The 24,232-nt window shown below is 42.7% G+C and overlaps 1 protein-coding gene across 1 annotated transcript in view; it reads right to left on the bottom strand.

Moving 5' to 3' along the window:
• The window catches only part of LOC137372732 (KICSTOR complex protein SZT2-like), a 284,408-nt gene that overhangs the window by 156,149 nt on the left and 104,027 nt on the right, over positions 1-24,232 (bottom strand). The window contains exons 31-38 of the mRNA XM_068036900.1: positions 23,887-23,968; positions 22,906-23,202; positions 21,994-22,129; positions 20,970-21,086; positions 5,479-5,557; positions 2,484-2,669; positions 1,704-1,994; positions 292-601 (exon numbers count right to left, since the gene is read on the bottom strand). Of these exons, the coding sequence (XP_067893001.1) occupies positions 292-601; positions 1,704-1,994; positions 2,484-2,669; positions 5,479-5,557; positions 20,970-21,086; positions 21,994-22,129; positions 22,906-23,202; positions 23,887-23,968 (1,498 nt within the window). The remainder of the gene's footprint in view (positions 1-291; positions 602-1,703; positions 1,995-2,483; positions 2,670-5,478; positions 5,558-20,969; positions 21,087-21,993; positions 22,130-22,905; positions 23,203-23,886; positions 23,969-24,232) is intronic.

Here is a 24,232-nt window from a genome sequence, read left to right as displayed (position 1 = left end):
TTTATCAACTTGTGTTTTAGATGGTTTATGCAAAAGTCGTCCTAACTCCCATAAAACTCTTGTGGATAATCAAGCTATCTGATAACAGAAGTGTAGATATTCAAGCTTCAACTGCACTCTGTCACTAATACAGAGCCCTTTCCTTCAATTTCAACACCCTTTGTGTTCATTTCACGGATTGTCAACTAGTCAAGTGGGATTCAAACTGCAGTCACCTACTTTGGAGCTTAATTGTCTAGCACTCTGATTACCAGGTCAATATATGAATTAAATAAAAAAAGAATGACACACCTGTACTGCCAGGTATAATGGACTGCACAGATTCGGCGAGACTCACAGCAGAAGAGGTCTGTGATGATGGATTTGCCACTTGAATTTTCTCAGGTCCTGGGCTTGACTGCAGTAGGGGAGTGCTAGTTAGGGATCGTTCAGACTTGATCACAGTAAATACTCGATCCTGTTGATCAGACTGGGTGATACAGAGGCAGCTTTTCCCATCCATGCTCTCCTCTACTAACTCAGTCAATGCAAGACATGCTCCATTAGTCACAGCAGCTGTTACCATTTTCTCAGATGTTGGTTTGTTTTCCTCTTGCGAGATCTGCAAAACAGAGACCATAGTGGGGCATGAATAACAACTGATTCAACTTGTACTATTCATAATCCATTAAATGAACATATGAAAACGGCAGACAGGAAAGGACGAGCAAGCCCATCGAGCCTGTCCCATATGTTATGCTGTAACTAGGCATCATAATCCCCAGAGCCCTCCCAGCCAACAGCAGCCATGCAATCTGCTAGGAGGGGGAAAAGTCTAGAGGAAAAAACCTGAGGCCAATTTAGGGGGAAAATATCTAGCAAATTCCTCTCTGACCCTTGAAGGCAATCAAAATGAGCTCCAGACACTAGCCATGAGAGGCATCACCCAATACCCCTACTTCTTTCTGTATGCTGTGATATCAGCTACAGCCAGGAACTAACCCAGGTCCATTTTGAATGTTTGCAGTGAATCCAGACTTACTGTATAAGCCAGTAACTTTTTCCAAAAGATGACGACTCTCTCCAGATAAACAAACTCCTGGAATCTAACCTTGTTTTGTTCTTACATAACATACGCACGCCTCTCGTCCACCATAATTTAAATAATCCAAATACTTTAAGCCATAGACACAATCTAGTCCCTTCATTAGTTTAAAAACCTCAATCAAATCTCCCTCAAGTCTATACTTTGAGAGTAAAAAGACTCCACTCTCTTAGCCTATTGTAATATCTAGTTTAAAAGCCATTAATTATCAACCTAGTCACCCTCCTCTTCTCTATAATGCATTAACATTAAAGTGCCCTACAACACGGGGGTGTGAAGGAATCTGCTCTTTATTTTTAGCACTGGTTGAAAATTGTAAAGAACAAATGTTTAAAAATATGAATACTTGCTCCTAAAGCCATGCTAACTCTATGGCTACTCACTATTTTTATTGCATTATAATTACATCTAAAATACCATCCAACTAGAATAAAATAATTTTAACAGCATTGGAATACACAGCTTCTAACCCACTTGTCACAGCAGCGACTAACTCTATTAGAATTTACTGAGCGACTGTACAGAAAAATACTTTTAGCATTGCCCAACACTTTAACCAACAAAACCCATTGTAAACAGTGAAACGAGCCTACTATCAGCTGGACAGAAAAATGTTTACCTGTGATTTCTCTTCATTCTCTCCCTCAATCACTGATGACGCTGTTGCCAATTCCATTTGCTTACTCCAACTTTCCTGACGTTGATGGCAGATCAAAGCTACCTCTGCATCTGCACTCTCATCGCATGTCACTGCTGCACACTCACTTTCCAGGCTATGCTGTGTGAGTTCTGTGGAAAGTTTCTGCGCTGCTTCTACTCTTTGTGCATGCAGTCGACTGACAGACAGATAGTAGAAGTTGTTTGCCTCCTCATTGAGGATGTATCCCGGAAGATTCATGCGTTTAAACTCCTTAAAATGAAAACATGGAAAGGGCAACTGTAAAAATGAAAATCATAGGAAAAATAATTGATCAGCTCCTGTCTAGCTTTTCATCGTCTCTTAACTGTTGACAACGGAACTGTCGAAAGAACATTGAGCATTTCAATTGATGCATATCTGTTTTGATTAGCCAAGATATAGGGTGCTCCTAATCATTAACACTGACAGCTTGTGAATGTGCTAAGTGATGTCAAGAACACATTATGGTTACATAACAATCAATTGAATTTTCTTCAACTCAGGATTTTTAGATTCTTGCCTAACGCCTGTGTAGCCTCAAAATATGTAATTAGTGCCTTCGTGGTTCCCTTTCATCCCCCCCTTGTATGTGCGGGTTAAATTGGGAATAATGATTACACCTTGCTGCGGTATTCCTTCAGTCGTAACAGTTCTCTATATGTTATGTATCAACAGTAATACACTACTACTAAGCCAGCCATGTCTAAAGTTTCTTCGCACCTCTTTAAATTTCTCCAGTGACTGCTCCGGACCAAAAACAAACTTTAAAAGAACCTCCTCACTGTGGCATCGCGGCCTCTTCTCTGATCTGCACACATGATCAGACACTTTCTGTAGGATAGCTAAAGTAATATTTGTTGAATGGCGCAGGGCAGAAACAATCTCATCTTCCAGAAGCCAATGGATCTAAAGAACAGGGAGAAATACAGAACAAGTTAGAAAACAATAGATACCTGTGTAAATTACTTAAGGCAAACCGTACAAGGACTTTATGAAATACATGCACTGTATTTCTTTAAATTACATAAAAAAGCAAAAACTAACAATTCACAGAATATTTTAAGTAATGTGAAACTTAAATATCCATCACAGTGGTTCAGAACCTGACTGGATAACTGAAATTGATCTATAATTGTGTTGTAGTTCAATATCAACAAAAGAGACAACTAATCGGTATCTCTTTCATGTTACTATATTTCACGTGAGCCCAGAGTTACAGTTAGCAGGTTGTACGACTGTGGACATCACAGACAAGCTCAACATTTTCTCATCCAACAAACACAGGCAAGATAATAGAAATAAAGAATATGAATCTTGATTGATCTCCCCTAACTGAGCCACCAAAGAAAATCCTCAAATGTGCTTTTAAAGGGCTTTTCAGCCTTACTGCCAGACCTATCGGTTGAAAGCCTTCAGTTTTGGTACAACGGAACGAAACATGGCTATGCCCTCTCCACATATATTAACACAAAGACACAGACATGCACCATTTCAAACTACTGCCTGCCCACATCCAATCCTACTCAGAAACTGCAGATCGTAGATATGGTTTCAACATGGTTTTAATGAAAGGGAAATCATGTTTGACAAATCTATTAGAGTTCTTTGAGGCTGTAACGAACAAGGTAGATAAGGGGGACCAGTGAATGTAATACAGTGGCGCAGTGGTTAGCACCACGGCCTCACAGCTCCAGCAACCCGGGTTCAATTCTGGGTACTGCCTGTGTGGAGTTTGCAAGTTCTCCCTGTGACCACATGGGTTTTTGCCGGGTGCTCCGGTTTCCTCCCACAGCCAAAGACTTGCAAGTTTATAGGTAAATTGGCCATTATAAATTGCCCCTAGTATAGGTAGGTGGTAGGGGAATTGTGGGGATGTGGTAGGAATATGGGATTAATGTCGGATTAGTATAAATGGGTGGTTGATGGTCAGCACAGACTTGGTGGGCTGAAGGGCCTGTTTCATTGCTGTATCTCTAAATAAAATAAAATAATTTGGATTTTAAAAAGCATTCAAGAAAGTACTATACAAGAGTCTGTTGCACAAATTAGTGCTCATGGGATTGGAATTTATATATTAGCGTGGATTGAGGATTGGCTAACAGAGAGGAAACAGAGTAGGAATAAACTTTTCGGGATGGCAAGGTGTACCAAGTGGGGTGCCACAAGGATCAGTGTTTGGACCTCAGCTATTGACAATCTACATCAATGACTTAAATGAGGTGATTGAATGTATTTATCGGTTTGCTGACAATACAAAGCTAGATGGGAAAGTAAGCTAAAATGGGGACACAAAGAGGTTCCAAAGGGATGCAGACCAGTTAAGTGAGTGGGCAAGAAGGTGGCAGAGGGAGTGAGTATAGTATGAAGTGCAAAATTATCTACTCTGGTAAGAAGAATGGAAAAGCAGAATATTTTCAAAAAGCAGTGAGACAAGTAAATGTTGGTATTCAGAGGGATTTGGGGATCCTTGTAAACAAATCACAGAAAGTCAACATACTGGTAGAGCAAGCAATTAGTAAGAAAAATGGCATTTTAGCTTTTATTGCAAGGCAGTTGGAGTGTAAGAATATGGAAATCTTGCTGTAATTACATTTTTATTTAAATTATATATTTTTTAAATTCTCCTACTATGAATAGGATAATTATATAGGACTTTGGTGAGACCACACCTAGGATGCTGCATACAGTTTTGGTCTCCTTATCTGAGGATGTACTTGCCTTTGGGGGGGCGGGGGGGAGGGCAACAAAGGTTCATTAAATTGATTTCTGGGATGAGAGGGCTGTTTTATGAGGAGAGATTGAGTAGATTGGACCTATATTGTCTAGAGTTAAGAAAAATGAACGTGATTTCATTGAAATGTATAAAATTCTCAGCACTGTTGACAGGATAGATGCTGAGAGGCTGTTTCCCCTGGCCGAAGAGTTTAGAACTAGGGGTGTCAGGCTAAGGGATTGGCCATAAAGGACTGGGATGAGGAGAAATTTCTTCACTCAGAGGGCTGTGAATCTTTGGGAATTCTCTACTCAGTTATATTCAAGACTGAGATAAATGGATTTTTGGGCACTGAGAATTAACAAAAATGGGGATAAGCCAGGAAGGCAGACTTAATCTAGAGGCTCAGCCATGAGCTAATTGAATGGTGGAGCAGGCTCGATGAGCTGTATGGCTCACTCCTGCTGCAACTTCTTATGATTTTATGGAAAACCCACATCTTTAACATAGCTTTTAGTAACGGCACCTAATATCTCCTTTGGCTTAGAACAATTTATGTCTGATAATACTTCTGTGACGTGCGTTGACACATTTTTCTATGTTAAAGGCACAATATAAATACAAGCTTTTGTTGTTACATATGCAGAATTGAGAGATGAATGAGGGAGAATGTTATCTGAAAACATAAGCAAAAACTATGATCACATCTTGGTCGTCTGTGGGAACTTTCATTTTTCATCCTTATTAGCTACAGTAGGGATGGTGGGAAACATATAGGAAACCTAGCCTTTTGATAGTTACCATACAGTAAAAATCAGCTGGATAGAGAACACTTCATACAGCCTTTTTTGATTGCACTGGAATGTATTCCAATACTGGTGAAGTTCCAAATTCTTAGAACTATGATTTCTGCACAGCGCTGGTACAAGGAATTAATGGAACACTTGCTAAAACACTCAATAGGCTGCTCACAAATCAATAATTACTATTTCTTGACAGTACCTCATTCATTGTAGCGAGGACAGCTTGTTTGTGCAATGTGGGCAGCTGAGATAGTGGATCGCACAAAGTCTCTGCAATCCTGAAATATAATAACACAACATTCAAGGATGAGGAGACGTGGAGACACTTCTCTCAGGCTTGGAAATAAGACAACTGTAAAATACTGCCCATTCTGCTTAAGACAGAGATCAGTTAAAAACATATGCTGTAAACACTAAGGGGCAGATTTCTTGTACCTGAACCTGGGCTACTGGATCATCTTGTTACAATGAATACAGGAAAAACAGTTGGGAAGGAAGCCAGTCAGGAAAAAAATGCCTGATTTTCCATGCATTCATTTAAATTATACGAAAACTAGCTGATCTCCCTCATGAGCAAGTGCTCTTCCCTATCTTATTCTCCTGGAGTCGCAGTGCCTCGGAGATCCTATAGCCTCAGACGCAAGAACAGGAAACTCCACTTCTACATGCCTTGTAGTCATCACATACTCCTTTTGAATATATGATCTGGCTTAAGTCAATAAAGAATAATACAGCTTATTATAGATTTTTCTTCTATGCACAAAGATGAAGTTCCAGGGTAATCTGCCAAAGTTCAGCAAAATAGAGTTAGCTTGCCTACCTTGGCTATTGTCCTAAGTTTTTGATATAAATTTATCATCTGCTTTGGATAGGTTCATTGAACGATTGCAAATGAGGTGGATACAAAAGGGACTTTTTCTTTTATTGTTGTCTCACATGAACATGATCTTCTCCAATTAACTAGTTGCAAAGAGTCAAAACTTCGTATCAGTCCCCAATTCTTTTTGAAAGAAACAACTCAAACAATTTAGAAAAAAATACCCCAATTGTGTAAAAAAATGATGGTAAGCTATTTGTGATTTGTACTGAAAGTGTAAAATAAGGGCTTATGCACCAAAGGAGCGCCTGTTCCATAAGCAAAGTGGTAACAAAAAAAATAGCAAAGAGTATAAACATCCAGAGATAATTTCTTGTGGCAGCCTACAAAATTTTTCCCTCCAGTTGAGTGGGTGAAAGAAAGAACTTGCATTTATATAATGCCCTTCAGCACCACAGGATGTCTCAAGGCACGGCCAATGAAGTATTTTGACGTGTAGGCAAACACAGCAGCCATTATGCGTGCAGCAACGGCCCACAAACAATGAGACAGAGGAGAGTAAATGAGTCACTGACAGTACGGTGTAAATACTGCAATACTACAGCCATAAATAACTGGGAATCCTTCAAGAGTAAAAGAGACAGGTACAAGGATAGGCTACATTTAAACCAAGTAAGGACAAAATTCTTGCAAGAAACATCAAGGCAGCAAAGGAAAATCAGGAATAAGATGCCAGAATTGGAAGCAATTATGCCAGTGGGGAACTACGATGTGGTGGGAGTTTCAGAAAAATAACTAAAGATGAAAATAAATATAACAACCAGGGTTTGAGTATGTTTTGAAAAGGACAAATTGGATAAAAGAGGGAAGTAGCATTCTCCTTTGTTTCAGAGACACCTTGGAGATAAAAGAAGTTGATCCTGAGGGAGGTAGAACGCTACAAAATGAACTGCTCTCATTAGATTCCTCTACTGCTAAAAAAAACCAAGCGAACACAAGGATCTGTTATAGACTTCCTGTGCATAATAAGGAGGGTAATATGCACAATGAAGAGATAGGAAGGATGTTGAAAACAGGAAAGCTATTTTAATAGGAAACTTCAATCAGCCTAATTATAAACTGGGAAAAAGCAAGGAACTGATATTTACAGGGAGGGAGGAAGCGGGGAGCACAGTTGCCAGTCGGGGCGTGGGGAGAGCAGGGAGACCTGAAATCCTAGGAATTTAATGGCAGGGCCTCATTTGGACTTTTTTCTTCCATTTCCTAACCAGCAGACAACCAGATTGACAGGCTGGATGGCTGCCAGGCAAGAAAGCCAGCGGCAGAAGGCCGCATTTCCTCAAGATTTGAAATTTGACAGATTCAACTGCCAAGTTCATGATAGATGACTCTTACTGCTGCCATGAATTGGAATATAAATGAGAGGATGAGAATTGATCAGAAGTCTTCTAATTGGGAAGGAGCGGGGTTTGAAGGTGAGGTGGGGAGGTCGGAGCCCAGCAACTGGGAGGGAAAGATCAGTGCTTGGGAGGTGATGGTGAAGGCAGATCACGAGGCAGGCGGCTCAGAATCGGAGGTTAGGAGAGTTGGGTGGGTGGGCTGGCTGATTGTAGCAGTGAGGAAAGGCCGTGATCGGCAGAACGCTTGCTTGAAAGTTGGGGTTGGGGGGGTAGGGTGCAGGAGGTGGTGGGAGCACTCTTGTTCCTCCAAGCTCACAAGAAATGCTCTAAAAAACACTTATGTGCTTGTGCCAGCTGCTCCCATCTCCATTTAGCCACTGGGTTTTCAAACACCTGGAAAATCCAGCTAGTACCCATTTCATTTAAATAAAGCTCTAGAAAAATTATGACATAGATGTAGGTCATTCAGCCCGTCTTGTCTGTGCCAGTCGAAAAAACTATCTTGATCTGAAAATGCATTAGAAATATAATTCATGATACCACTAGGGGGTGGTGGGGGGTGGGAAGTGTGGGGGACAGCCATCACAGAAAGATAAACTTTAACATGTTCTATATGTCAGAAATATCCAAGATTGGAGACAAGGTGTGTAACTCCTCAGGGCAATGCCTTGATCAATTAGAGTCAAGCTGCCTGGTTTAAATTTCAAACAAAGCTGGTCAGTTAACTGTCAGTCACCATAAACTGGTTCATTCTCCATGGCAATGCCTCTACCAGAGTCCACCTGCCAACCAATCAGGACTCTCTTCTCATGCAATATAAATTTGTTGTTTTCCCTTACATTGGCATTCTTGCGAATTGTCCTGATGAATGCAAGACAAAAAGCTTTGACAAAATGTCTATGTTTTCAACAAAACTCAACTTTGAAAGAGTTAAATTCAATAAAATGAGAACACAGCTAAACAAAATAAAATGTTCAGCAATATTTTGAAGAAAAGTAGAACATCTTTTTTTAATGTTAAGCTTTATATAGTTTAGACGAATCAAATTGGAAAAGGTAGCTTTGAGGATGAGTTCATAGAGTGTATTAGGGACAGTTTCTTAGAATAATATGTTCTGGAACAAAGTCGGGACCAGGCTATTTTAGACCTGGTAATGTATAATGAGACAGGATTAATTAAAGACTTCATAGTAAAGAATCCTCGAGGCTAAATTGAACATAACATGATAGAATTATAAATTCAGTTTGAGGGTTAAAAATTTGGGACTGAAACTAGTGTCTGAAACTTAAATAAAGCCAATTACAAGGGTATGAAGACGGAGTTGGCTAAAGTGGACTGGGAAAATAAGTTAGAAGGTAAGATGGTAGAGAAGCAGTGGCAGATATTTAAGGAAATATTTCATAACTCTCAACCAAGATACATTCCATTGAGGAAGACTGACCTATGAGAAGGATGCACCATCCATTGCTAACAAAGGAAGATAAGAATGGTATCAAATTGTAAGGAAAGGGGTACAATGCTGCGAAGATTAGTTGTAGGCCAGTAGATTGGGAAAATTTTTTAAACCAGCAGAGGATGACTAAAAAAAAGAGGGAGAAATTAGAATATGAGAATAAACTAGCAAGAAGTACAAAAACTGACGGTAAAAGCTTCAACATATAATTATATATATATATGTATAAAAGGAAGAGAATTGCTGAAGTAAGCATTGGACCCTTAGAGGATGAGAATTAATAATGGGAACCGAGGAAATGGCACAGACTTTGTACAAGTATTTTGTATATGTCTTCACAGTATAAGGCATGTAAAGCATCCCAAGAACAGTAGAAAATCCAGAGGCAAAAGGGAGAGAGGATCTTAAAACAATCACTGTCACTAGAAAAAAGCAGTCAGAAAACTAATGGAACTAAAGGCTGACAAGTCCCCTGGAACTGATGGCCTGCATCCTAAGGTCTTAATTGAAGTTGCTGCAGAGATAATGGATGCACTAGTTGTAATCTTCCAACATTTCCTAGTTTCTGGAAAGGTCCCAGTGGACTGGAAAACCAAAAATGTAACATAATGTAATACAAGAAAAGAGGGAGACAGAAAGCAGGAAACTATAAACCAGTAAGCCTAACATCTGGGATTGGGAAAATGCTAGAATCCCTTATTAAGGAAGTTGTAGCAGGACATTCAGAAAATTATAATGCAATCAGCAGAGTCAACATGGTTTTGTGAAAGGGAAAATGCGTTTGGCAAAATTATTAGAGTTCTTTGAGGATGTAACAAGCAGGGTGGATAAAGGGGAACCAGTAGATGCAGTGTACTTGGATTTCCAAAAAGCATTATTTATGGTGCCACATAAAAGGTTACTACACAAGAGCTCATGATTTTGTTTTATTCGTTCCCGGGATGTGGGTGTCGCTGGCTGGGCCAGCACTTATTGCCTATCCCAAATTGCCCTCGAGAAGGTGGTGGTGAACTGCCTTCTTGAACAACTGCAGCCCATGTGGGGTAGGTACATCTACAGTGCTGTTAGGAAGGGAGTTCCAGGATTTTGACCCAGCAAAAGTGAAGGAACGGTAATATAGTTCCAAGTCAGGATGGTGTGTGGCTTGGAGGGAAACTTGCAGATGGTGGTGTTGCCAGGCATCTGCTGCCCTTGTCCTTCTAGGTGGTAGAGGTTGCGGGTTTGGAAGGTGCTGTCTAAGGAGCCTGGGTGCTTTGCTGCAGCACAGCGTCTACTGAGGTAGTATGGGCCGAGGTTAGAAACAGAAGAGGTGAGGTCACCCTGTTGGGAGTCTTTTATAGACCTCCAAATAGTTCCAGAGATGTAGAGGAAAGGATAGCAAAGATGATTCTCGACAGGGGCGAGAGTAACAGGGTAGTTGTTATGGGGGACTTTAACTTTCCAAATATCGACTGGAAATACTATAGTTCGAGTACTTTAGATGGGTCAGTTTTTATCCAGTGTGTGCAGGAGGGTTTTCTGACACAGTATGTAGACAGGCCAATCAGGGGCGATGCCACATTGGATTTGGTACTGGGTAATGAACCCGGCCAGGTGTTAGATTTAGATGTAGGTGAGCACTTTGGTGATAGTGATCACAATTCGGTTAGGTTTACCTTAGCGATGGGCAGGGACAGGTATATACCGCAGGGCAGGAATTATAGCTGGGGGAAAGGAAATTATGATGCGATTAGGCAAGATTTAGGATGCGTAGGATGGGGAAGGAAACTGCAGGGGATGGGAACAATCGAAATGTGGAGCTTATTCAAAGAGCAGCTACTGCATGTCCTTGATAAGTATGTACCTGTCAGGCAGGGAGGAAGTTGTCGAGCGAGGGAGCCGTGGTTTACGAAAGAAGTTGAAGCGCTTGTCAAGAGGAAGAAGAAGGCTTATGTTAGGATGAGACGTGAAGGCTCAGTTAGGGCGCTTGAGAGTTACAAGCTAGCCAGGAAGGATCTAAAGGGAGAGCTAAGAAGAGCAAGGAGAGGACACGAGAAGTCATTGGCGGATAGGATCAGGGAAAACCCTAAGGCTTTCTATAGGTATATCAGGAATAAAAGAATGACTAGAGTTAGATTAGGGCCAATCAAGGATAGTAGTGGGAAGTTGTGTGTGGAATCAGAGGAGATAGGGGAAGTGTTAAATGAATATTTTGCGTCAGTATTTACAGTAGAGAAAGAAAATGTTGTCGAGGAGAATACTGAGATTCAGGCTACTAGGCTAGATGGGATTGAGGTTCACAAGGAGGAGGTGTTATCAATTTTGGAAAGTGTGAAAATAGATAAGTCCCCTGGGCCAGATGGGATTTATCCTAGGATTCTCTGGGAAGCCAGGGAGGAGATTGCAGAGCCTTTGTCCTTGATCTTTATGTCGTCATTGTCGACAGGAATAGTGCCGGAAGACTGGAGGATAGCAAATGTTGTCCCCTTGTTCAAGAAGGGGAGTAGAGACAGCCCTGGTAATTATAGACCTGTGAGCCTTACTTCGGTTGTGGGTAAAATGTTGGAAAAGGTTATAAGAGACAGGATTTATAATCATCTTGAAAAGAATAAGTTCATTAGCGATAGTCAGCACGGTTTTGTGACGGGTAGGTCGTGCCTCACAAACCTTATTGAGTTTTTCGAGAAGGTGACCAAACAGGTGGATGAGGGTAAAGCAGTGGATGTGGTGTATATGGATTTCAGTAAGGCGTTTGATAAGGTTCCCCACGGTAGGCTATTGCAGAAAATACGGAAGTATGGGGTTGAAGGTGATTTAGAGCTTTGGATCAGAAATTGGCTAGCTGAAAGAAGACAGAGGGTGGTGGTTGATGGCAAATGTTCATCCTGGAGTTTAGTTACTAGTGGTGTACCGCAAGGATCTGTTTTGGGGCCACTGCTGTTTGTCATTTTTATAAATGACCTGGAAGAGGGTGTAGAAGGGTGGGTTAGTAAATTTGCGGATGACACTAAGGTCGGTGGAGTTGTGGATAGTGCCGAAGGATGTTGTAGGGTACAGAGGGACATAGATAGGCTGCAGAGCTGGGCTGAGAGATGGCAAATGGAGTTTAATGCGGAAAAGTGCGAGGTGATTCACTTTGGAAGGAGTAACAGGAATGCAGAGTACTGGGCTAATGGGAAGATTCTTGGTAGTGTAGATGAACAGAGAGATCTTGGTGTCCAGGTGCATAAATCCCTGAAGGTTGCTACCCAGGTTAATAGGGCTGTTAAGAAGGCATATGGTGTGTTAGCTTTTATTAGTAGGGGGATCGAGTTTCGGAGCCACGAGGTCATGCTGCAGCTGTACAAAACTCTGGTGAGACCGCACCTGGAGTATTGCGTGCAGTTCTGGTCACCACATTATAGGAAGGATGTGGAAGCTTTGGAAAGGGTGCAGAGGAGATTTACTAGGATGTTGCCTGGTATGGAGGGAAGGTCTTACGAGGAAAGGCTGAGGGACTTGAGGTTGTTTTCGTTGGAGAGAAGGAGGAGGAGAGGTGACTTAATAGAGACATATAAGATAATCAGAGGGTTAGATAGGGTGGATAGTGAGAGTCTTTTTCCTCGGATGGTGATGGCAAACACGAGGGGACATAGCTTTAAGTTGAGGGGTGATAGATATAGGACAGATGTCAGAGGTAGTTTCTTTACTCAGAGAGTAGTAGGGGCGTGGAACGTCCTGCCTGCAACAGTAGTAGACTCGCCAACTTTAAGGGCATTTAAGTGGTCATTGGATAGACATATGGATGAAAATGGAATAGTTTAGGTCAGATGGTTTCACAGGTCGGCGCAACATCGAGGGCTGAAGGGCCTGTACTGCGCTGTAATGTTCTAATTCTAATTCTAACAACTTGTAGATGGTACACACTGCTGCCACTGTTGGGGGTAATATATTAGCATGGATAGAGTATTGGCGAATTATCATGAAACAGAGGACTGAATTATATGCTGCTGCCACTATAATTGGCGGCGACCGTAAAAAATGGCGGTCAGCACGCACGGGCTTTACTCTGTGGAGACGCCGCAATATTAAATGCAGCGGCTCATTTACATGGTCGGGCCGGGGCGGACCGCCCCCCACACCCCACCACCGATGACGTGGAGGGGGCGAGCGGTCAGTCTCCGGCAACAGTGTCTGGCGCCATTGCGCAGGCATCAATGCCATTTTTAAAGGCTTCAATCCCTTACATTTAATTTGAATTTTAAAAGAAATAGAAACTTAGACTTTATTAAAAAAAAATTAATAAATGTTTCAAGTCCCTCTTCCACCCCCAAGACCAAACAATTCATTCCTTGCCCTCTCCTCCCAAAATACTTACATTGTGCACCTGACCTACCCCCAACAAAGTTCACAAATTTTAATCTTTACCCCTTCCCACCATCCCCTGGACTAATGAAATTAGTTTGATCCTGCTCCCACTTTCCCACACTGAGAAACTTACCTGCTCCCCCCTTACATGACTGGTCAGAGTTCTGACATCGCAGGAGTGCCGGCCACTGACCACAATATTGGAGCGGAACAGCCGGCGGGAGCAGCTAAGTCAATAATTCGTTAATTTGCATTGATTAACATATTTAAATTGTGCACCCGTCGCCAAGCGGCGGGGGGACCGCCACAAGGTCTAGCCACCACCAGCACTATGGGGCCGGGCCTTTCCGGCGTTGAGACCTGTGGCGGGCCTCTCTTGGAAGCAATTTACGTCCCCCTCCTTGCTACGACCCCCGAAGTCATGGGATAGTAAAATTCAGCCCAGGGTGTTAGAATAAAGGGGGCATTTTCAGGTTGGCAAACTGTAACTGGTGGAGTGCCATAGGGATCAGTGCTGGGGCCGCAACAATTTACTTGGATGACTTGGATGAAGGGACTAAGTGTATTGTAGCCGGATTTGTGGAAAGCAAGTTGTGAGGAGGGCTGGATTTTGTTCTAAAGACAGGGTTCTGGCGCTGGGCCCAAAGGTCAGGGGGACCCTGCCTCAGCCATCCGTGGGACCCTCTTTGTAATTCCATGGCGAGGACTCAGTCCCTTTAAGGGATGATGTCCCGCCTCCAAGAGTTGCTGGCCAATCAGTAGGCTGGCAGCTCTGCAGTAGCAGCAGTGGCCATTGAGAGGCCAGAGACCCCGGGAGAGGTGAGTGGGTTCGGGGTCGCTGGGGACATTCAGGCAGGCCCCAGAGATGGTGTGGAGGCCTGAGTTAGTGAGGGTGGGGGTGGTGGTGGTGATGGGGGGGGGGGGGGGGGGGGAGGGTCTTCCTGCAGAGGGTTAGGGGTCACTGCTTAGTCATAGAGTTATACAGCACAGAAACAGGCCCTTCGGCCCAACGCGCCTGCGCCAACCATTGAGCACCCGTCCTAAGTAATCCCAATTCCCCACACTTGGCCCGTAGCCTTGTAAGTTATGACGTTTCAAGTGTTCATCTAAATACTTCTTGAATGTCGTGAGTGGTCCTGCCTCTACTATCTCTTCAGGCAGTGTGTTCCAGATTCCAACCACCCTCTGGGTGAAAAAGTTTCTCCTCAACTCCCCTCTAAACCTTCTGCCTCTTACCTTAAATCTACGCCCCCTAGTTAATGACCTCTCCGCTAAGGGAAAAAGTTTCTTCCTATCTATCATATCAATGCCCCTCTTAATTTTGTATACCTCAATCAGGTCCCTGCTCAGCCTTCTCCGCTCCAAGGAAAACAACCTCAGCCTATTCAGTTTGTCTTCATAATTGAAATACTCCAGCCCAGGCAATATCCTGGTGAATCTCCTCTGCACCCTCTCCATTGCAATCATATCCTTCCTGTAGTGCGGTGACCAGAACTGTACACAGTACGCCAGCTGTGGCCTAACCAGTGTTTTATACAGCTCCATCATAACCTCCCTGCTCCTATATTCTATGCCTCGGCTAATAAAGGCAAGTATCCCGTATGCCTTCCTAACCACCTGATCTACCTGTGCTGCTGCCTTCAGTGATCTATGGACAAGCACCCCAATGTCCCTCTGATCCTCTGTGCTCCCTAGGGTCCTACAATCCATTGCATATTCCCTTGCCTTGATAGTCATCTCAAAGTGTATCACCTCACACTTCTCAGGATTAAATTCCATTTGCCACTGCTCCACCCATCTTACCAGCCCATCTATATCGTCCTGTAGTCTAAGGCTTTCCTTCTCACTATTTACGACACCACCAATTTTCGTGTCGTCTGCGAACTTACTGATCATACCTCCTATATTCACGTCTAAATCATTAGTGTACACTACAAACAGTAAGGGTCCCAGCACCAATCTCTGCGGTACCCCACTGGTCACAGACTTCCATTCACAAAAACAACCCTCGACCATCACCCTCTGCCTCCTTCCACTAAGCCAATTTTGAATCAAATTTGCCAAATTACCCTGGATCCCATGGGCTTTTACTTTCTTAACCAATCGCCCATGCGGGACCTTATCAAAAGCCTTACTGAAGTCCATGTAGACTACATCAACTGCTTTACCCTCATCTACACATTTAGTTGCCACCTCGAAAAATTAAATCAAATTTGTTAGACACGCTCTCCCCCTGACAAAGCCATGCTGACTATCCCTGATTAATCCCTGCCTCTCCAAGTGGAGATTAATCCTGTGTCTCAAAATGTTTTCCAATAATTTCCCTACCACTGATGTTAGACTCACCGGCCTGTAATTACCTGGTTTATCCCTGCTACCCTTCTTGAATAATGGTACCACATTCGCTGTCCTCCAATCCTCTGGTACCTCTCCTGTGGCCAGAGAGTATCTGAAAATTTGTGTCAGAGCCCCTGCTATCTCCTCCCTTGCCTCACATAACAGCCTGGGATACATCTCATCTGGGCCTGGGGATTTATCCCCCTTAAGCTCGCTAATACAGCCAATACTTCCTCCTTTACAATGCTAATTTGATCAAATATATCACAATCCCCCACCCTGATCACTACACCTACATCGCCCCTCTCCATAGTGAACACAGATGAAAAGTAATCGTTCAAAACCTCCCGTGTCCTCCGGCTTCACACACAGATTGCCTCTATGATCTCTAATGGGCCCCACTTTTTCCCTGGTTATCCTCTTGCCCCTAAAGTACTTATAAAACGCCTTGGGATTTTCCTTTATCTTGTCTGCCAGTGATTTTTCATGCCCCCTCTTCGCTTTCCTAATTACTTTTTTTTTTAAGTACTCCCCTACACTTTCTATACTCCTCTAGGGCCTCCACTGTTTTCAGCACTCTGAATTTGCCATACGCCTCCTTTTTTTTCATTATCCAATCCTCTTGACATCCAGAGTTCCCTTGACCTGTTGGTCCTACCCTTCACCTTTACAGGAACATGCTGCACCTGAACCCTCACAATTTCCCTTCTAAATGACTCCCACTGGTCAGATATAGACTTTCTTATAAGAAGCTGCTCCCAGTTCACTTTGGCCAGATCCTGTTTTATCATATTTGGGCGGCACAGTGGCGCAGTGGTTAGCACTGCAGCCTCACAGCTCCAGTGACCCGGGTTCAATTCTGGGTACTGCCTGTGTGGAGTTTGCAAGTTCTCCCTGTGTCTGCATGGGTTTTCTCCGGGTGCTCCGGTTTCCTCCCACAAGCCAAAAGACTTGCAGGTTGGTAGGTAAATTGGCCATTATAAATTGCCCCTAGTATAGGTAGGTGGTAGGGACAGGTGGGGATGTGGTAGGAATATGGGATTAGTGTAGGATTAGTATAAATGGGTGGTTTGTGGTCGGCACAGACTCGGTGGGCCGAAGGGCCTGTTTCAGTGCTGTATCTCTAAACATAAACATATTGAAATCTGCCTTCCCCCAATTCTTTACTCTTATTTCCGGTCCCTCTATGTCCTTTTCTATAACAACCTTAAATCTTACAGAGTAACGGTCACTATCCCCAAATTGCTCCCCCACTGCCACTTCTACCACTTGTGCAGCTTCATTCCCTAGGATTAGGTCCAGTACCGCTCCTCCTCTTGTAGGACTCTCTAGGTGCTGGTTCAGAAAGCTCTCCGGAATGCACTTTAAGAATTCCGCCCCCTTTAAGCTTTTTGCACTAATACTATCCCCTCTAATACAGGGGAAGTTGAAATCCCCTACTATTATTACCCTATTATTTTTGCACCTCTCTGAGATTTGCCTACATATCTGCTCCTCTACTACTGCCTGACTGTTTGGAGGCCTGTAGTACACTCCCAGCCAAGTGATTGCACCCTTTTTCTTTTTAAGTTCTACCCATATGGCCTCATTAGAGGAACCTTCTAGGATATCATCCCTCCTTACTGCAGTAATTGACTCCTTAATCAACAGTGCAATGCCATCTCCTCTTTTACCCCCTCCCCTATCACGTCTGAAGATTCTATACCCTGGGATATTAAACTGCCAGTCCTGCCCTTCCCTCAATCATGTCTCAGTGATAGCAATAATATCATATTCCCATGTGTTATTCAACGCCCTCAATTCATCTGCCTTACTGCAAGACTCCTTGCATTAAAACAGATACAATCCAGCCTTGCATTATTTGCCTGAGCCATCACGGGTCTACATTTACTCTGTTCTCCGGACTGACTTAGCTTCACATTTATATTTGATTGTACAACACCCCCTACTGTACTTCCACTCTGTATCCCATCCCCCTGCCAAATTAGTTTAAACCACCCCCCCCACCCCCTCCAACAGCACTAGCAAACCTCCCAGCAAGGATGCTGGTCCTGTCCTGGTTCAGGTGCAACCCGTCCATCTTATACAGATCCCACCTTTGCCAGAAACAGGCCCAGTGATCCTAGAATCTAAAGCCCTCCCTCCTGCACCATCTCCCCAACCATGCATTCATCTGCTCTAACCTCCTATTCATATACTCACAAGCTCGTGGCACCAGAAGAAACCCAGGGATTACAACCTTTGAGGTCCTACTTTTTAATCTGCTGCCTAGCTCCATAAATTCTTTTTGAAAGACCTCATCCCTCTTTCTACCTATGTCATTGGTACCAACGTGGACCATGACCTCCGGCTGTGCACCCTCACCCTCCAGAATACTTTGTCGCCACTCAGTGATATCCAAGACCCTTGCACCAGGGAGGCAACATACCACCCTGGAATCACGTCTGCAACCACAGAAACGCCTATCAGTTCCTCTAACCATAGAATCCCCTACTACTATTGCCCTCTTGTCCCTTTTTCTGCATCCCAGCACAGCTGAGTCAGCCATGACATTCTGGTCATGACTCTAGTGCATTCTCCAGAGGAATCCTCTCTCTCATCAGTATTCAGAGCTGAATACCAATTAGAAAGTGGAATGTCCTCTGGGGACTCCTGCACTACCTGCCCTGACTTCTTTGTCCGTCCGGCAGTCACCCCCCAACTGTGCTTGCCTAGGCATCGGCTTGACTACCTCCTGAAACGTGCCATCCTGCTTGGGGGGGGCCCTCTGGGGGCCCTGGACTGCCCCCAAAGGAGAGACCCCTCCGAACCCACTAAAAGACCGCGAGACTCTACCAGGCGATGTCTCCCCCTGGCAGCGGGCCCCTCCACCTTCCATTAAATTGAGGCGGAGGCGGGAAGAGGTCCTTAAGTTTGGCCAATTAAGGGCCTTAATTGGCCTGGGGCGGGACAGTCGTCCTCGGCCTTCCCCACCCCGGACTAAATCAGAAGGCATCGGGAAATCGACGGGCATTCCGCCCACCCGTCATGCAACACAATTTCATGCGTCCCCCCCAACCGACTCTGTTCCCATCCGGAGAACGCCCATAACATTCAGCCCAAAGTGTCTGCAAAGAGATATAGATAGGTTAAGTGAGTGGGCAAAAGTTTGGTAGATGGAGTATAATATGGGAAAATGTGAGTTTATCCACTTTGGCGGGAAAAATAGAAAAGCAGAATGTCATTTAAAACGGAGATAGACTGCAGAATGCTGTGGTACAGAGGGATCTGGTTGTCCTTGTACATCAATCACAAAAATTTAGCATGCGGACAAAACTGTGACAGAACAATGAGTTATCTTTAAGGAAGAGATGCTTCAGGTACAGGCTAGGTACATTCCAACAATGGCAGAAAGTCAGGGAAACAAAAAAGGACTCCTTGGATGACAAGGGAGATAGAGATTCTGATGAAACAAAAAAGAGGGTGTATGATGGATGTCAGGTGACTTCTTCAAGTGAGAACCAGGCCAAATACAATAAGTTGAGAAAGGAGGTAAAGAGGAAAATAAGACTAGCAAACAGAGACTATAAGAATAGAATGACAGTCAACAATAAAAGGGAACTCATAAATCTTCTGCCAGCATGCAAATAGTAAGCGGGTAGTAAGAGCTGGAGTGGGGTCTATTCGGGACAAAGAGAGTAATATATGCTTAGAGGCACAGCGCAAGGCTAGAATACTTAATGAGTACTTTGTATCAGTGTTTACTTAGGAAGAGGAATCTGACAAAATATGGGTAGAAGCAGAGACAATAAAGGCAATGGATCAGTTATAAAAATGAGAGAAAAGAGGTACTGAAAAGCTGGCTATGCTTAGAGCAGATAAGTCACCTGGTCCGGATGCCTTGCATCCTAGGGGTTACTAAAGGAAGTGGAGGTGGAGACAGCTGAACGGTTGCCATAATCTTCCAATCTTCCCGAGATACAGGGGAGGTGCCAGAGAATTAGAGGGGGGCAAATGTGACACCCTTATTCAGTGAACCATATTGTTGAGGCTATCTATTGGCATTCCTTGTGGGTCTCTAGCACTGTCTCCACTTGTCACCGAATGAATTGCTTCCTTAAGACCAGTATTTCTAAGAGCCTTGTTTGTAGGTCTGTTAGAAAATCTGCTAAGCATGACCTTTGGAGCAGGACTTCTAATGCTGCAGACTGCAATCATGTGTCAAATAAGTCAGTTATAGATTGCTGAAAATAAAAACAACTTTTGATTTGGATATTATATTGGCAAAAACTTTCACACAGCAGAGTTTCATAGAGTAGGCTTAATATTTTATTTTGGAGTACGTTTATGAAAGTGCATCCATTTTAAAAAATATTTTCAGGACTCTTGTTTAAAAATTGTGGAAATTGATTCATTTGAAAGACTGAAGAGGCTCTTAGAAATACTGGTCTTAAGGAAGGTGCTGGACTTTGTTTCTTTTTTTAAAAAAAAGGGTGACTGGAAGGATTTGGGACTTTGTGTAAAAATAAACCCTTACTGGAAGTCACATGTCTTAAGCTAAGTAAACAGCAGAAGTCTTGATGACTATGGGAGTTATTTACAGAGAAATGACATGTCAAGATTTATGGTGGTCAAGAGCTTGTTTCGTTTTCGGATATTGTTTTGGTTCAGTTGGGGGTAAGCCTGCTAAGAGAGAAGCCACCAGCTCATCAATTTTCCACCTCTGTGAGAAACACCGAGAATCCAATGTGTGATAGGTGAAACCCCTGATGCAGTGAATCTCCTGAAAAGCTTGCCCGACTAATCAGAATAAATGACTATCTGGGACATCCCATATCTTATTCTTTTTTCTTCAAGAATTAACAAGTATTTGGCCAAAGTATTTTTGTCCTTTTTGTAAAGGGAGCCCTGCAGAGAAAACATCTTTATTTTTTCTTTAACCGGTGTGTGTTTGTGTGCGCCTGCGTGCGTGTTAATTTAGAAGGGAACTTCCATGTTTCAACCTGTGTGTTAAAAAGCTTTGCATCTTTATTGAATAAATCTTGCTTTATAATAAATTAATAATTTTGTTGTCTATTAAAGAAATCTGATCGGTGGATTTTATTCTGAAACTAAAATAAAAGTATATAATTGGTCATATTGGTAACTCGGTAAAACATTTAAATATATGTTGTGGCCCGTGGAGAAATAGAACTAGAGAAAGACAGTGCACTCCTCCAGCTTCAGTCATAACAAATACATTGCTGATATTTTACATTTTTCATTTTGGAAATAGTATGCAGCTTATACTGATAATTCAAAATTGAAAGAGATTGTGCAACTGAACAACAACCTCAACAAAATGAATTATTTTAAAATCAGTTCTCAGCAGACTGTACCTCTCGTCTGTGGTAGAGACAAGTCGATCCATGCTTTGCATTATCTCATCATCAGATCGATATGATGATGGTTGTCCAGGTGATCGGTTCATAGAGCTGCTGCTTTCAGATGTGTACCTAGGGACAGTGAGAATGTTTGCAAAGAGTTACATACACAAAAAGCATACACAAATTAATCTGCAATAGCACAGCTGTCCTTGGAAAAAGAACTAGGAAGTCAATGTAGCCTAAAATTGAACATCACACGCAGACATCTGCTCATGTCGCAGACAACTCAATAACTCAAGAACAGCTTGGGTGAGCAAATGGATTTTCACTTATTCTACACGCCCACATACACAATCTGCACAAATGACAACATTATTATGCCAGTGGTCTGATCAGTGTAGCCTCAAAATGGATGCAGCTCATGACACTAGGCATTATTTTGATAAACTGTTTCCACTGGTTGGCGAGACACTAACAAAATGATACAAATTTAAGATGATCACAGAAAGAATTACAGAAAAGTTAGATAAAATGCCTTCATACAGAGGGCAGTTAGATTGTGGAATTCTTTGCCAGAAACTTGCTGAGCACAGTCCATAAATTTTTTGAAAGGGAGTTCATTGTTTGAACAAGAGGCACATTAGAGGGTACAGGCAGCAACAAGCAGACTGGAATTAAACTCAGTGACACATATGGAGAAATGCATCAGTGAAATCATGATGGACTAAGTGCCTGTTTCTGAACTGTAATATTCTATTACTTTTAATTAAAAGTACATGGAATGTTTGTCGGATTGTTTTCCAGAAGAATGGCCCATGCTTTACTCCAAAATGTCTTAAACATTTTTAAGGTGTGTGCCATGACTCAATGGTAGCACTCTCCACTCTGATTTAGAATGTCTTCACTGACTTGAGCACATAGACTAACACTCTAGATTAGATGTTAAACCAAAGTCCTATTTGCTCTCTCAGATGCAAAACTCACTGTGCATACTATAGCTGAGACTTGCAAGACTGATATTGGACTCTTGACCTACCTGTGGTGGTTTGCATGAGTAGCTATAATCTCAACTTCTAAAGGAAGAGTCAGCACAAAAATGTCCAGGGTGATAACTAGATCATTTAGATCAATCGATTTGACTGGAAAGTTCTCCAGGCTGCTGATAATTTCACCTAAATGAAGATAGTGAAACAATTAGAAAGAATTTCCTCTGTTATAGCCAATGATCAGTGGGAAGGAAAACTGACGCCCCAGGCAGAACAAGTTTTACAATGTTCCAGATCCAAGCAGCTGATTGTCAGTGAATGGATTATTTACTAGCACCAAAGTATCTCAGACTCTGAAGGGTCACTGACCTGAAACGTTAACTCTGCTTCTCTCTCCACAGATGCTGCCAGACCTGCTGAGTATTTCCAGCATTCCTTGTTTTTATCTCAGACTCAAATTCCCCAGCTGGCCTCAGTTGGATGCTGAATTAAAGTTTGGACCATGTAGGAGATCCTGTACTCCATCAAACTGCTAAGGCGCACATGCTGGCCACTCGTTACTCAGTGAAGTGGTCAATAATATGCACTGAGTGACACTTCAAATGACTGTCACTATTCACACCACTACAAATAATGCTACAACGGTGCAACAAATGAAGCCACAATTACTGTGCTGAGTGTCATGATCCAGGTTTGCATCCAAACCTCTCCTCATTAACGTCATGACATCACAGGGAGCTGTCAAACAGGCAAAAGAGTGGAAGAAGGAAAAAAGCCAACAGCCTCCTACTCGTAGATAGCATGTAAAAGCCTGTCATCAGGACTGCAGTAAAGCCTGATGGCAGCCCATCCTTTCGACCAGGAATGGCAAGTGCTGCAGGGAACAGGATTAAATTGAAAGATAAGCTACAAGAGCACATTATTATCTAAGCTTCCCTTTAAAGGTTAAGCTCTTCACTTACCAAGGCAAGTGGGTAGTGACTCCACTGGCATGGATTCTACCGAGAATGGTCCATGGCATTTCTTTCCACCAAGTGAGCAAGTGAGATGAACAAATAATGGTGGCATTTCTTGATCAGTAAAGTCTTGCTCATTTGAAGACTCTCCACCAAGAACACTGAACGAATCATCATCCCTGTTCACAGTGTTAGTATCTGAGAGAGAGTCTGCATCCTGGAACTCCTTGTCAGATCTTTCCCGATATTCCACCTCCAAATCTGGATCACTCTCTGTTACTACACCGCATCCAGAGGTATTGCCTATTGGATTTCAGAAATGAAGTCACAACAATGTAGCATTGTGAAGTTAATTTATCCTACAAAGGTCTCAAAGCTTAACATTTTTAATACTAGTTGACAGCTCCTAACTAAAATAGCTGTTACTAGATGCAAGCCTGAAATTTTGATAACTAAAATCAGGAACCATACCTGTAAAAATACAATTTTTGGAGAAGGGGTAATACAGTATGTTAGAACACTATCATTTCATCTCAGAGTTGGATATGAATCATGGCTAGACTTGTAATGACATTCAGCATTCTCTTTGATGATTTTGATAGTCCTAAGATGAATTTTGAGCAATCTTGAACCAATTTCCAGGGAGTCCTGCTCTTAAATCTGCTCAAATTGGAATTCTGACTCTGATAATCCACAAAGATTATGGATTATGGGAAAGGGAAATGTCAAAATGATATAAAAGGAAATGTTTGGAGATTGAAATTAAGACAAATTATTGGTACAGTTTTGGAGTTTTACTTTGCATCTAACTCACATTTCATTTAACCTGGAAGTGGTGGATGCAGACAATAGCCACAACAGTTGGAATAAACTCCATTCCCCAATTTAACCCAAGAACTACTGATTCAGAACCAAACCATCAATTCCATCAGTGAACACAACCAGCAATTAAACTACACCATACTGCAAAATTCCCAAACACCTTACCCTCCTCCCCTGCAATGTCCAACTCAGACAGATCATTTTCTTCACTCTGCTTTCGTTCCCTTTCATCTTGATAAGTTTCTTCCTATAAATTTCAGAACAAAGTGTATTTGAGAAAAATCTCAATTAGAGCTGCTCCAGTTCTTCTCATTCACGCTGGTAGGCATTATTAGATTTCCACTTTTTAAAAAAAGACATGGCTTTAAACACAAGCTACTGGTCTGAACCTTCCGATTGGGGATACACCCAGAGGAACATGACTTCTGTCTACCACAGAAATGCCTTTCGCCCTTCGTCCTTCCCCCACACACCACCCCCCAACCCCTGCTGACTTCATCTGGAGGCACTT

Source organism: Heterodontus francisci, chromosome 8 (assembly GCF_036365525.1).
Source record: "Heterodontus francisci isolate sHetFra1 chromosome 8, sHetFra1.hap1, whole genome shotgun sequence".
NCBI classification, from domain to species: Eukaryota; Metazoa; Chordata; class Chondrichthyes; order Heterodontiformes; family Heterodontidae; genus Heterodontus; species Heterodontus francisci.
This window is presented reverse-complemented; position numbering and strand designations above follow the sequence as displayed.